The 14,841-nt window shown below is 40.2% G+C and overlaps 1 protein-coding gene across 3 annotated transcripts in view; it reads right to left on the bottom strand.

Moving 5' to 3' along the window:
- The window catches only part of LOC138468510 (formin-2-like), a 609,148-nt gene that overhangs the window by 61,932 nt on the left and 532,375 nt on the right, over positions 1-14,841 (bottom strand). For 2 of the 3 annotated variants that reach the window (XM_069609013.1, XM_069609014.1), the window contains exon 12: positions 5,865-6,014. The exons of the other annotated variant lie outside the window; for it this stretch is intronic. In XM_069609013.1, coding sequence (XP_069465114.1) covers positions 5,865-6,014 — 150 coding nt within the window. The remainder of the gene's footprint in view (positions 1-5,864; positions 6,015-14,841) is intronic. 3 annotated transcript variants of the gene reach the window in all.

Raw genomic sequence — 14,841 nt, 5'->3', positions numbered from 1 at the left:
AATGGATACCCCACGAGAATTGCTTGCATAATAACTCGAAAATTCTTTAACATACAAACCATTTAAAATATACGCTACTTGAACTGCTTTCAGGCGAGTTTCTTGAAGGAAAACTATCTCTGGTTTTCGTCTACTCAGCAGTGATAGTATTTCCCTCCTCTTAATAGGATTATTCACCACCCCAAACAATCCAGTTTATAGATGTTAGGCCTGTTGGCATTTTTCAAAACAAAAAACCACATAAGTGCTAAAGATCCTGCACCAATTAACATGGTTCTTTAGCAGTAAGCATGTGCGCTTCTCTCCTTCTCCACTCTTTCCCACTGTTACCACATCATTCCTCTCCTTTCCCTGATCAACACATTCATGAAAAAGGCAATCATAAATATTATAAAATGAAGAAGAAATAAAATGAAGATTAAAAGAGAGAAACAAAAGAGCGTAAAGACAAGACGAGTATGCGAGTGAGCATATACAACAGGATATAAAAAAGCATTGTAATCAAAGACAAACTTGTGAATTTGCTCTATACATATTACAACTAGAACCAACATTATGCAAACGCCACGAAAACAGCCACAATAGCCCAATAGCCAAGTATCAGTGGCAAACTCGGGCAAGATTAACAGATCAAGAAAATGACTAAATCAATATTATTTTATCCATTTAGTAGCAAAACATAAGTCGCACCAAACCACACATCACCAGATTCGATTTAATGCACACACATATAACATACACATTATTATATCGAAATCCTTACCTACATTTTAACACCCATCCCTTAATAAACATAACAAGACATTAGGCACAATTAAGCGAATATATTTCTTATTTAATAAACAAGAACTGTACTAAAATGTTCATATATTTAGATTAGACCACTAGTTACACAATACACTCACTCCAGGAGGAGCATAATTGAAACACACTGAACCGAAGACCCCACTAGTTCTCCAATAGCCTTTAAGTATACAGGGTATTAGCGAAATAATCACAAATGTATTCACAAATTGTTTAATCCTTACTCAGTTTCGCCTACACATGGCAATTGTGACTTCTATTAAATACCTATGCACTCCAAAAAAGAATATCCAGAGACACGCATATATTGTCATGTCCCACACCCAGAAGTGTTACATAATCTCATGCGCCCCCTCATCTCGTAGTTTAACAGCGTGAGTTGCTTCTCGGACAAGGAATAAAGAAAACGAATTAAATCCTACACTCATACTGGAATAACTCCCACCACATAAGGTCTGCCAAATTAGGCTTACGACACTAGCACCTCTAGAGACCTATTGCACCTCCTCCCTCCACATCCTACAACTCCTTAGTACACAACCATGCCATGTCCAGGGATACTTCCAGGTTTTAGTCCTTTGCCAGACATACACCCACAATCGCGTAACATACCACAGCCACGCTCTCCGATGGGAACACATTATTAGTGTACAAGAAAGTATTTCAGCAACACTTTATGAAACGTCAATTCCCTGTTGGAACCCCCCCCACTTCCCCATTACGATAACATAATCAAATTACCTCAAGATATTATAGTCACTACACATTACTCTATGTCATTTAAACTTGTCACAAATTGTGTTTGAAGTAAATGGGAGAAAACACCTCTGAACTTGAATATGAAAACACATCTAATTACGTGTTTCGGAACACACAGTATTGCGCAGACCATAAGACTCCTCGTTGGTAGCATAAATTCACCACTTGACAAACTCTGTGGCCAGAATTAAACCAACAAATACATTGGGCTGTTAAAACCCAGAATTACCCCTTTTGAAATCTTCAGTAACTTATTATGACATACAAGAAAGCAGGAGTAAAATGATAAACTTGCCACTCTCTTCACCATCAAGTCAAGTCACACCTCACTTCAATGTACAATCCTGTTCGCATATAGATTGCCTAGATTACAAAGATTGTGAAGAGGGGTTTCAATGACGAAGATGCATGGTTACATATTTTGAGAATTAGCTAAAGCTGACTCAAGTAGAACTCCATATGTTTTATTATTTGAAGACACAACTCAAGAATGCCAGCAGCCACAGCGCAGTACCAAGTTCATTTATTTAGGGGAGCCAGATCAGGGTAAGAGTATTATTCCAGGTTCTTTGCTGTTGCGCTGTTTATTCATAAGAGGTGTTCTGACTCCGATGGTCAGAGATGAATGGTGGTTAAGTGTTTCCATGTTTTTGCGAGTGAGGAGGTATTCAAAGTGAAATGCTATGGTGCACTCTTAACAAATAGGATGGTATTCCAATTGTATTTCAAATGTTTATATTTGCGCACAGGCACAGGCAGATAGGTTGCCAACACGCACCAGCAGTGGGAGTATGAACAAGATTCAGGCACAGAAAACGCCCACATTGCCCACAACCATTACAGCTAGTACACGGCAATCCCCGGGTCCATGAGACGATAGGGTTGAGACAGAGAGAGGCGAACCTGCAACTGCTGCAAATCAATCACGTCCCATCAAACCCATAACAGATATCAGAGCTATTGAAATGGAGCCATTGTGAGATAGTGACAGGCCGGAGTTCAGATGAAGGACACATGAGCATCCCAACACGTAAATCAGTCTCGTTTCGAATCACTCACCAACAAACGTCCCAAGATTATCCTCAGCGTGCGCTACAGTATGAACAAACGCATTCCCCATAGGGTTTACCTCTGGAGGCCAAGGACCGCAGCGCCATCTGTGCAAATCATCGGAATAAAGATAAACTTCAAGCCCACTTCCGTAGCTGCCATATGCGATCATCTTACGAGAGAATTAAAGGAAAGAACCTAATAACATCACGCAAACCACGGGGGCATTAAAAAGTACCATTATTCAACGGCAACTACGTTTCAAAGAATACAGGTAAACAACTCTGTTTTTTTCCACATTTTCTGTTTTCTTTTCGTTAAATATTAAAAAAAACATTACGTGCTCCACAAACATAGAGCCTAATACTTTGAGTGTAAGAGCCTGAAGTCTCACCTTGGCTGGGTTGCAAACCTTTTAGAAAAGAAAGCGCTTTTTGATGGTCTGTAAAAGAATGCATCACTCCATCTGTAGTGACCCTTAAAATAGCTGGATAGACCATATAGTAAAACACCTTTTTATCCCTTGCAAGATTCTTGGCTTCAGCAAACAGTCTTCTAATGTGCCACTATCTCATTACTGAAGTCGTTAAATAGCATAATAATGCATTTTTCACCCCATTTAAGCACGCTTAGTTCCCTAGATCTTCTCAACAGCATTTCTTTCACCGGATACTTCAAAAACCTCACAAGAAAGGCACGTGGGGGTTGTCCAATTCCCAGCTTGGGTGCAAGAGTGTGGTGTGCATGTTCAATTTCCAAAACCTTCCCTGGTGGTAAATCCAATCATTTTGGCAGTAATTTGTGTAGAAAGTCTATAGGGCAAACATTCTCCACACCTTCATGGAAACCAGTAATTCACAGATTAGACCTTCTACTATAATTTTCTTGCTCAGAGATCCTCTTGTTTGCTGCCTCCAAAAGTACTGACATGGACTCTCGTCTCGTGGGCCAAAAGTTTATCTTAAGATCCATAGACCCTGGTTTCCAGTTCTTCAGTGCGTTTTTTAACCATGGATTGATCCCTTTTCATTCCCAATACAGTCTGTTTAATCTTTTCAATAGACAGTACAACTCCATCCATGATCTCAGTCAGGTAATATTCAGCTGACTGACCTTCAGGCCAAGTTGCCACCAGGCTCTTTTCATTCTCATCTCTGACCCTTTTTGAAGGCTGGGAGTCACCATTCAGAGCGTCAGCAGGTCCCTCCTCATCTCCACTCCCAACTCTTGGTCTCCTGGAGGTAGGTGCATCCACCATTTCAACTGGATCTGCCATATTTATATATTAGTAAGGCTGCCTAGGCAGGAGCAAAGCTCTCAAGCTGCCATTGCTGCAGCTGCCAGTTCTAGAATCTTAAAAAGGGTTTTGACATAGTGAATCAGAGGACATTATGCATTTCTGTGTTGAAACCCGAATGGCAAGTGTCCATTATACAAATCCAATATGCTTCTCTTCTTCTAAACAAATGTACAAGGTTTCCTCCTCTAGGAGGTAATTCTACTTGTAAAACTTAAAAAGAGCAACTTTGCCGAATTATAGTCATACTAAGTTCATTATATTTCCTGGCATTTCCTCAGCCAGTTCCGCCCTCTACTGCCAGTGCCCTGACAGACTTGGAGACTCAGGCTACTCTCTATAGCCATTAACTGGAAGGGAATCTTGTGTTCATATCTGTATGAAAAAACAGAAAGTATTTGTGACCTAGTAATACTGGCGGAGCGAGGCGGAAATTAAGCAACAGCACATGACTGACTCGGGTTGTTTGATGGCTCCTCAGGCATGCGTTCTATCTTCATTCCTACCAGAGTGATTGGAATGAGGGTACCTGAATGCCTATGTGCTTGAAAGGACTTATGTCTCACCCATGTGTGCTATGGAGAGGGCATAGAGATGTAAGCATTTCCACCCCTGTTGAAGAACCAGGAGACACCTAGTGATAGGATGATAGACCACTTCTCCCAAGGCTGTAAATGGGGATCCACCAATGATCAATTGGGGCCAGAATATTGGCAGAATTTGGTGGTGAGGCAATCATTTTTGCCGATTATTTTTTAATTTGTATTTATTTGATTTGCTTACACCAAGGAAACCTTGTACTCGGTACAAAACATACAATTGTATCAATTCAGTCCATTTTCTACAAATCAATTTCATGATAGGCTTCCAAAATTGAAATCTGTTCACAAAGCATTAAACACAACCAAAATTCATAACATGAGTTTGATACAATTAAATGAACTGGAAAATTCCTTTAAAAAAAAAAATCACGCTACCCTTTACCGATTAAAAAAAGTCTGATGTTAGTCTGCAAGCCCTGACCACAATCAAATCCTTACATTTTTTTTTAATTAAGTATAACAGCCAATAATTACTTTTTATACATTTGACAAAGCATCTATATGAAATTGAAAATCAAAGAGATTAAAAACGTTCAAGTGCAAACGATGATATGTGTAAATCATCAAGTAAACTTTTTATGAAGCACATAGCTTAGTGATATGATAGATTAAGTTAACATCAATGTCCATCATAGAACTGTTCCAGATGTCATCATACTTAGACGACTTAACATGCAGGGTGCCACAAGCCAACATGTCCCGTCTGTGGATGACTGCAAATCTTTCACACTCAGCTAAAAGCTGCTTAGTGGTTTCCAAAATGTCACTATTTGAAATTCTTACATACTCCCTTAGTGTTTTATTCTGGAAAATAGAAAAGTGTATAGGCAGATGTTAGTGCGCTTAGTGAAGTATTGAATAAATGGGGCGGTATTCGCCTTAGTAGCCAGGTCATGGTTGCTTGGAACTGCACTCTTCTGCCCTTAACCTAGTGTGTTTTATATATAAGGAATAATTAGCATCAGCAACATAGATGGTTAAGTGAGGGCTCCATGCCTTAGCAGTGCTAAATACAACAATGACACTGCTTCAGAGAAACCACCATTTTTTCCAGCGGATGCTCTTTAGGCGCAGATTCTAGGTAGCCTGCTCATCGTCTTATGCTTGGTACCTCCTTGCACAGTTCTCGCTCAAATTTCCAACTGTCTCCTTCACTGCCTCTCCCTCAAACCTCCCCTCCTTCCCTGCTAGAAGCGTGTATCTTTGAGCCATGAGTACCAGTGCCAAGAGGCAATTTAGTTTGCAGGACGGTCTTAAAAATAAAGCAGAATCTCAAAAATAATGCTCTGAAGGTTGGAGTTGGGTTCTGGGTATTTCAGAATTCTTGTCTATGTTACGGAAGATGCACCTACCTTTCCTGTATGATTATTTTGTATTCTTTCTTCCAGAAGTCCTCGAAGTCTTTGCTGAATTCAAGCCAAATGCTGAAGAAATCCTGCATTGATACTTCTTTTTCTCCTTGTTTGGGCCTCATGAAATAATAAGTTGTAGTTTCCAGAAAACTGTTAGATTATTAAAAACACAAATTAACAGCAATCACACTTTTAACCATCAAAATTGGAAAAGTTGTTTTAATAAATATTGAACATTCCGAAAACCCTACTTTGCATATCATTTTTGGTCAAGCTCATCACTCAAAGGCAAGATAATTTACTGGACAGAGCAAGAATAAATCGCATAGTTTCCTTGGCAGTTCGCCTCACCACGAAGCTGTGGTGGTAATTTTAAATTAAATGCAAATTGCATGCAGGGGACCGCCAACGTTGGCACTTTCATGATGTTGGATCCCCTGCTAGCACTAGTCATTTCAAAAAAGCGAGAAATTGTCCAGGAGTAAGACTAGGAAAAGTTACCTTTACTATTCATGTTTATGCTCCGTTTTTTTAAGCAAAGTAAGTGCCTGGAAATTGCGCTTTGCAGACAGCATTTACTCATGGGATCGGTCTGCTATTTAGCAGCTGCAAATGCAAGGTGGATGCCATAGAAATCCATTGGGGTTACACCTGCATGAAAGTGTCTTTCAGACGTAAAACCTGCTGCTGGAAAGCAAAACCGAGATGCAAATTCCACTTAATTTCCCTGAATACGCCATATGCGGCTATGGCTCCATTGCATGCACTGGCCTATAGAAAGTGGCCCCTGAATCTTTTCCAAAACATTAAAAATAACAAAAGGTAAGACGGCAACCTTTTGAAAGGATACCAACTAAAAACAAATCCGAGGTGCTTATATGATTGGTATATACTGTGATCGCCTGTGATGCTCATCAAGATTCCTAAAACATTTAACATCTGGGAGTAAAATAATATATATACCTAGTGTGAAAGCCAGTGTACACGGGCTAAAGTCCCTGAAGGTAGAAATGTTCAGAGTGTTAACATACGAAGCACGCTGTGTTCACATGGAAGATGAACCTGAAGTCTTATTATTGTATGCGTAAGGCAACAGCTCCTTCTAGCGTGACAACAGACAAAACTATGCAAATGATGTATTTATTTATTACATTTGTATAGCGCACAAACAGCCTGTGGGCAATCGAGGCGCTGTTGCTTGCAGGGAGCTTAGTTACAGGGTGGGTACAGCTGGAAATGCATTTAAACGTGTGTACAATGATACATTAGGGTGCATAGTTGATAAGAGTACAAATTACAAAATACATTTGAGGTTTGCCCGGCTAGGCTTATGATTGTGACGCACATTAGGCAAAGAGCACAGTTTTCATGGCCTTGCGGAATGCCACGAGGGACACCTCGCCTAGCAGGGTAGGAGGTAGGGCATTCCAGTGTGAGGGTGTGAGGGTGCAAGGTAAGGGAAGCTAGCGCCACCTGCTCTAGTTCTTCTTACCAAGGGCACACAGAGCATTTTGGCATAGGGTGATCTAGTTGGACCACTGTATATGCTATCCTAAGGCAATAGCTCCCTCTAGGGGTGACAACAGGACAAGCTACTGCATCGGACGGACATAGATCTGGCCTTTTATTATATTGTTAGATATAGAAGATCTAGTTTTATATAGCGCTACAAACCTGAGGTATCGAAGTCCTGAAATAACAGTTATTGTCCCACTGTGTGGTACTCAATGTATTAACCTTTGAAGGATGAAAGGCTGAGTTGGCTCTGCTGGGATTCAAACCTTCATCAGTAGGCTGCGCACAGATGTCAGAACGAGCACTCAGCTCGCTATGCACATATTTCAGCTACATGAATTTTTAACAGTATGAATAGCAAACCCACTGGTGCCAAATTCAATCCAAAAAAACGAAAAAACTGTTGAGTTATTACTTAGTGTCCTCTAAATTTACCAACTGTGATGAATCCGATGACACCGTCGCTGCCTCCGTGGGAAAAGTCTTCCCCACATGGCCAGGGAAAGGCAGAGGCGATCTGACTCCAACCCTGGGGGTGGCTATCTGTGGGAGGACAACAAGTTGGGGTGAGAGGGGACACCAACCTCAGGAGAGTAGAGGTGGTTCACCTTGGAAAACACCCAAACAACTCCCCTTTGAAAGGGCTAAGAATAATGTATTATATTAATCTCAAACCTACATGGCACCTTAAAAAAAAAAAAAAAAAAAAAAAAAAAAACAGGTGCAACAAGGAAAATGGAAAATCTCCTTTCGCCATGCGATTTGGGAAACCAAAGGGACGTGGTGTGCAACCGAGCAGGAGAGGGGTTGAGAGGACACTAGCAAGAGACGCTTGAGACTAGTAGGGCCGTGGTCACATGATACAGAGCAGAATTGGCTCCGCTGTGAAGGCCAGAGCAGTAAGAAAACCAGAGAGCACAGGAGACGCATTGCTTAAGAGAAGGACGACCTCTGCACTGGACGCAACCGACAGAAGACGTCAAAGCAGCCAGAAACTACCATTTCACCAAGCAGGTGGCAGGGGACACTGGGGCGCTTTGCTGTGTGCGCAGGAAGGGGAATCAAGTGAGAGAACTCTGTGTGGAGAATGGGGGCAAGGGAGCTGGAGCGTTTAAGCCAGCATTGAGAATATTGAAAGTGAGAGACTGGGGAAAGAAGGAAATCATGAACAGGGAAAACAGTGAACCCAAACAAGCATTGGCCACAGCCAACATGTATAGGGCAAGAACCCAATGTTGGCGGAAGGGAACATTGTTTGAAGTTTGGCAAAGTCCTAGCAGGAGAGTATACCAGGCACTGTGAAGGCGAGCCAGGGACTTGCACCCTAACACAGAAAGCTACAAATGTGAAGTCCTGGCAGGAGAGTTTACCAGGTGCTTGAAGAAGAATACAAGTTTATAAGATATAAGCAAAGGGAATGTGAATATAACCTGGCAGGAGAGTATACCAGGTGTATTGTTTTGAAGCATTATGAACTGAGGTATTTGAAAATTACCTAGCAGGAGACCAGGTGCATTGTTTGGAAAACTATGTACTAAGAAGCTTGAATAAAACCTGGCAGGAGACCATGCCAGCTGTGTTTTGGAGAATTGTGAACGGAGATGCTTAATTAAAGCCTGGCAAGAGAGTACACCAAGTAGACTGTTTTGAAAGACATTAAACTGTACATATTTGAGTTGTTCAGTGAAAAGAGGAGAAGCAAGCAATCTCTTGACTCTGTGAAATCTACAAACAAGAGAGAGGAAGTTCTGTTCTTTGAGAGAGAAGGAACAATCTCTTGGTGTTGTGAGCCATATAAGCTGATCTATTAAAACTTGTGATTGTCAAGAGAGGAGAAGCTATACCTTGGCCAGGCAAGCCTTGTGAAAAAAAAATGTCTTTATTTTGTGGCAACATTGGAAAACCAGAAGAAGCAAGTGAATATATGTTGACATCTTGAGACTGTGTTATAAAGGAACTGTGGAAATCTAAGGGAAAGGAGCCCCTTTCATATCCTTGTGGAACATATTGTTTGTTTCCTTTTTGCACCATTTTGGAACTTTAAGTTGGACTTGTAAAGTATAGCTGCAGGACGCAGCCAAAATAACATGTACCCTTTTACTTTATACATGGTTTAGAATGTGAAGGTCAGCTGCTAGGTTTTGGACACAGGACATGTGACCTTTACTATTGGGCATCCTGACTTGGACACTAGTTATTTTGGTTAAGGCAGGGAAACCCCTCATAGGTATAGGGAAAGGTAGATTTGTTTTCCCCTAAAACCTGTATCTTGAATAAAAGTTTATAACAATCAAAATATGCCTCTGTGTCCGACTCTAACTCATGACCATCACACAACTCTAAGGGATTTGCAAAGCTTACGCTGCTTGCATTGATTTGATGGATTGCAATTTGAGAGTCGTGTGCTCCATGTTTGCATACTGCTCAATTCATAAACACCAAGGTAAATATCCTCTTTGTGATAAGCACTCATGGCAATAACTGTTTGGACCGTTTGGTAGAACAGATTGATACCAAACCCAAAGTGACTGATACCAAACCGGTTTCCTTCCCACCCCAGAGAAGCTTTCTTACTCCATGAAAAAATAAGTAAATAACTACATATTCACAAAAGTACTTAGGTTGTATTAAAAAAATGATTCATACCAGTGTATTTGTGCAAATTGTGGCGTAAATTACAAGGCATGGCAAAAGATAAACATGTGTAACTTACTTCAAGAACAGTAACAGTGGCCATTGCGTGGTGCATTTTGTGAACATATAAAGGGAGTGTCTGAATGGATAAGAGAAACACACATAAAAACTTGTATCGTTGAGTGTGTTCATTACATTTTTAAAGTTTGAGAAACTAATTTACACATTTTCCCAAAAGTAATAAGCTATAGCAGTTTTCAGGTTTAAATTATTCCCAGGGGTAGTAGAGCTGCAGTCAGGTGTCAATTTAGCTAAAAGTGGGAATATTTGTGAATCACCTCCAAAATTATTTTACAGCTTAGATTTACATTGTTCAAAATATTTCATGTTGTGGAAAAAACTCATGGGAATGTTTAAGTTTACAACAATTCATTCAACCACTGCACTGTCCCTTAAAAGTGAAGATCCAGAGAATAGCATCCCTTTTGATTAAACTCTTTGATCACCCAGTGGCTCCCTGATGGATTAAAGCTAAACAATTTAAGCCAAATCCAATCTTCTTTCAGCTTCTCCAACGTGCACCTCATAAAAATTGGTGTATTGGGTTGTGACATGTACCGCGCTCTTCCCTTCGATTACTGTTAACAAGTCGGTTGGCGCAATTCAACAAATAAAAAAACCCAGACCCGATTGGAAAAATAATCTGATAGTACTCATACTTGTTAACAGTAATCAAAGGGAAGAGCGTGGTGCATGTCACAACGCAATACAGTGGTTCTCTTTATTAGATGTTAGCGGGTGTGCCTTCTCTGTGCACTGTAGCTCAACATTTTATAGATATTTGAGTGGGCAAAGCGCACCAGCACAGGCCCTCACTCGCGATTTTCAATTCTCATAAAAATTGGTGCTGCAATATTATGCACATTCTTTGAAATAATGGATATAGGGATGAGAATAAGTGTTTTTTCAACAATCAACAACTCATTATCAGACACAGTGAACTTCTCTTTTCCAAACTGTCTGGGGAAAACAAATATACCCTATGATGGAAACCTAACATTTGTAAGGAAACCTCTCCTATCAATAAGTATATATTTTATTATAAAGTTATAAAACCTATTTCAACATACACAAAAATGGTGCGATTGTCAAATATATTACACTAAAGCATACAAGGGACCTTTCTACAATAAAGTGCAAAAAGCCTGTGCAAATTTCAACAACTACAATACTTGTGCAGTAATCACATTAAGCACCATTCATTGCAATAAAAGCTTTGTATAATGTTAGAACTGGATAAAATTCCTTTGATTCTTTGGATACTTGTGTATTTAATATGGGACAATTAAGGACCCTCTTTAATAGCCCTACATGTTTCAATCTCTTCATATATGTATGGAGATTTTCTTTAGGGGGTGCAGATGGTTGTCATGGTGCCGGGTAATGAAGTGCCCAAACAATCTCTGCCTATACTTCATAATGCTCACCGGAGACATCTAAGAGAAATTCTAATCTGGGTCAAAAAAGACTCTAGGGTATAAGAGAAATAGCACCTCTTGAGAAAAGTATAACTAGCTTTGCATTCTGTAGTAGATTTTTCCAGTTTGTGTTTCTTGCACTGTGGGCCATTCTGGCCCCAAATGTGTTCCTCCATTACCCATCCAGAGAAAAATAAAAAAAGGTCAGGTGGATTTTACTCAGGAAATCATACAAGATATTCTTAACCCTTTTCCATATTTCTCGGATTCCCTTTACCAAATGCCACACCTTAGTATACTTGATAAAATGTCATGATTTAGCTCCTCAGCCATGATCCTGCAGTTGGGAAGACGTTGTTTGGGAGGTTTGGTTTTGGGTGATTCCAAGATCTTCTAATGAACATTCTGAGTAATTCGACTGAAAATAGTATGAGCACAAGTACCTGAGGGGGCGCTTGCAAACCCCATGAAGCCATAGAACATGCCTCATGGTGTGTCAGATACATCCACACCTCCAGCTCCTCCATATTGGCAGAAATTCTCTTTCATGAGCAGGCCTCAATCGTTCAAACTAGAAATAGAAATATTTTATATTTCTTTCTCCGTCAGTCCTCACTCAAGAAATGTAAATAAATGTTTGTTCATTGTGAGCCTCAACAAGGTAATGGACAAAATCATATTTCTCCCATTTCTAGTGCAAAGCCTGCCTCAAACTATAAATGGAAATACAAATATCTACAGCATGCCATAAGAAAAAGTTTTCATGGTTACAAGGGAGATTAGTGCCCTGCCGGGGATGCCTTTCTTTACATGCTCAACCCTAACCTATAAGACTTTCCATACAAAGTTACAGCTTCAAATTAGTCAGATCCCCTCTATACTCAATGTTTGCTGGATCACACCAAGAATTAATTGTGGTATTTGGAAACACACAAGTGACTGAGAAATTGAAGGTCATTGGATATTTATATGAACAACCGGGGACTATTAGTGGGTCACAGTTTCCTAGATTTAGAGCAGCACTAGGTAAAGAAAGAAACCTGCAGAACATGGATGCTTGATGGGTTTTGTTTGCCCAAAAGCACAACAGGCAATTATCTGGGCACAATTTAATTAGGGACAAAACAAAACAATATACCATTTACAAACATGCAAACGAGTGATTGTTTCCCCCCTCACTAATTTAGAAAAATGCCAGGACACTAACATTCTTGCCTATATGCAAAATCATGTTTTTGTCCTGGATTATACGACATTATCAAATCTGGCTCTTATCATGTGCTTTCACAATGTATTGTAATTAATAGTAAAAACATTTTGTGTCTTCTTCATAGCTAATGTAATCCATTTGCTGGCTTTAATGAAGGGGAGACTATGCAGCTTGAATAATCTATAGGTGTGTGTCAACAACATTTGAGAAAACAATTGGCAAATGTTGGTATGGAAAACGTCCAATACCCATCATCAAAATATTCTTGAAAACAAATAAAAATGAGTTTTAAGGCTTAATACATTTTAATGACAGTTGATGTCTGTTGGGATTGTGGAGGTTTCTACTTGATGTGTGGAACGTAATTATATCCCTGCTAACTTTTATGCCACTGATTATTATTGCTCCCTAAACAGATATTAAACACAAGTCTTACTTGCTATTGTGATGAAATCACATGATTAAGGCCAGGGGCTGAGACTGAGGTGAACCTGGGCGATGGTGACAGGAGGCAACCACCAGTAATGCAGGCATCCTAGGAGCAGCCCAATTTAAACAGCAGCAGAGAGATAGTGGGGGCTGGGTGAGGTTCAGGAACGGCGTGCGGTGGGGCAGTTTCTAAATGTTTATACAATGGTGGAGAGACGCAAGATTACAATCACAGACTGTGGGGGCCCACATTGCCACGTTACCTGTTGCCACCAGAAGGGAAAGACTAGGAAACCCTGGCCTTTAGCTATCTGCACATCTGTCCAATGCCAAACTTCCATTGGAAAACAAAAGAGTACTAGGTGAGGGAAACTGGTTGGAGGGTCCAACTGAATCACCATACCCCAGACGATTTCAGCAACAAGCAAGACCTATAAAGAGATGGGCAAGAAAGAAATGTGTGATGCTATACATCACAGAGACACTGAGTTCCTCTTTGCCAGAAGGAAGGGTGCAGAATGCTTTACCCAAGCCTTCAACACAGGACTAGGCTTAGAGGAACTTTTCCCAGTAAGGTTGAACCACCCAGGTCGAAGAAAGACCCATCCTAGTTAGCATACTAGGCTGGAATCAAGACCTAAATACCAGCAAGAGGAATAGTCCGCCTCCTTCCCATGCTTGCAGGACCCTACTCTAGAACCATGCAAATAACTGAAGCCTCAGAACATCAAACTCTTGTTCACGCACATATACCTCAGGAAGAAGTTGAGTCCAAATCCACCCACTAGTCTGAAATTTCTCTCTAAGGTCTGTTAAGGGTCAGAAATGTGAGGCAGACAACTTTGTGAAGGTTTTTCAAAACATGCCATTTCATTAACTCAAAAGGTTGGATAAACGCCTCACTATCCCTACCCTGACGATGGTTTCCCTGCCTAAAATAAACAAAAGGATTCTATACCTCACACTTTATCATACACAATGTAACAAGGCATACATATGGCAATTCAACAACAACAAAGATAACAGTCAAATTCACATCATAATAATGTTTCTCCTTTTAATCTGGGTAAATTCCCCTTCCCCAGATTCACGGAGTTTGTTCAAAGTTCCAAAAAGGTTAAGGAAATCCTGTATCTTAATAAAGTTCTCTCTGGTTCTATCTTTCAATTTGCTAATATCAAGTTCTTGAAATAACTTCTGTTCAGAACCTCATTGTTTGACAATATTAAAGACTTCAGCAGCAGTTGGGATTTAACCCTGGTATATTTTTTTAACATTTTGTGGGATTTAACCCTGTTACCACTCACATTTCACATTTGGTATTTAACCCTGTTATTTTTGAACATTGCTGGGATCAAACCCTGTTATTACTAGTTTAAGGATTAAATGACTGGGATCTAGAGTGCTCAACTGACCTTTTCTTTTTTACTTAATGTTGCAGGAACCCCAGGTCTTGGAGTCAGCAGCACCGGGGGTTGTCATGCCCTCACTTTGGAGAGCCATAATTATGGTGTTTTCCCCCCTTCCTCAATTCTGGGTAAGATGTGTGTGTTTGGAGGGGAGTTAGTTCCTTGTCTCCTGAACAAATCATTGTGCCATCACTACAATTACCAGAATTCCTTGAGACTGTCATTAAAAAAGTAATTGGCAACAACTGAAAAGAAACACAGCCTCCATGAAGAGAGTTGGACACTCGATAGTACTTGGAGGA

This window comes from Ambystoma mexicanum, chromosome 4q, assembly GCF_040938575.1.
Source record: "Ambystoma mexicanum isolate Mex_15411 chromosome 4q, UKY_AmexF1_1, whole genome shotgun sequence".
NCBI lineage: Eukaryota > Metazoa > Chordata > Amphibia > Caudata > Ambystomatidae > Ambystoma > Ambystoma mexicanum.
Note: the sequence above shows the minus strand (reverse complement) of the source record. Positions and strands in the feature narration are given on the sequence as shown.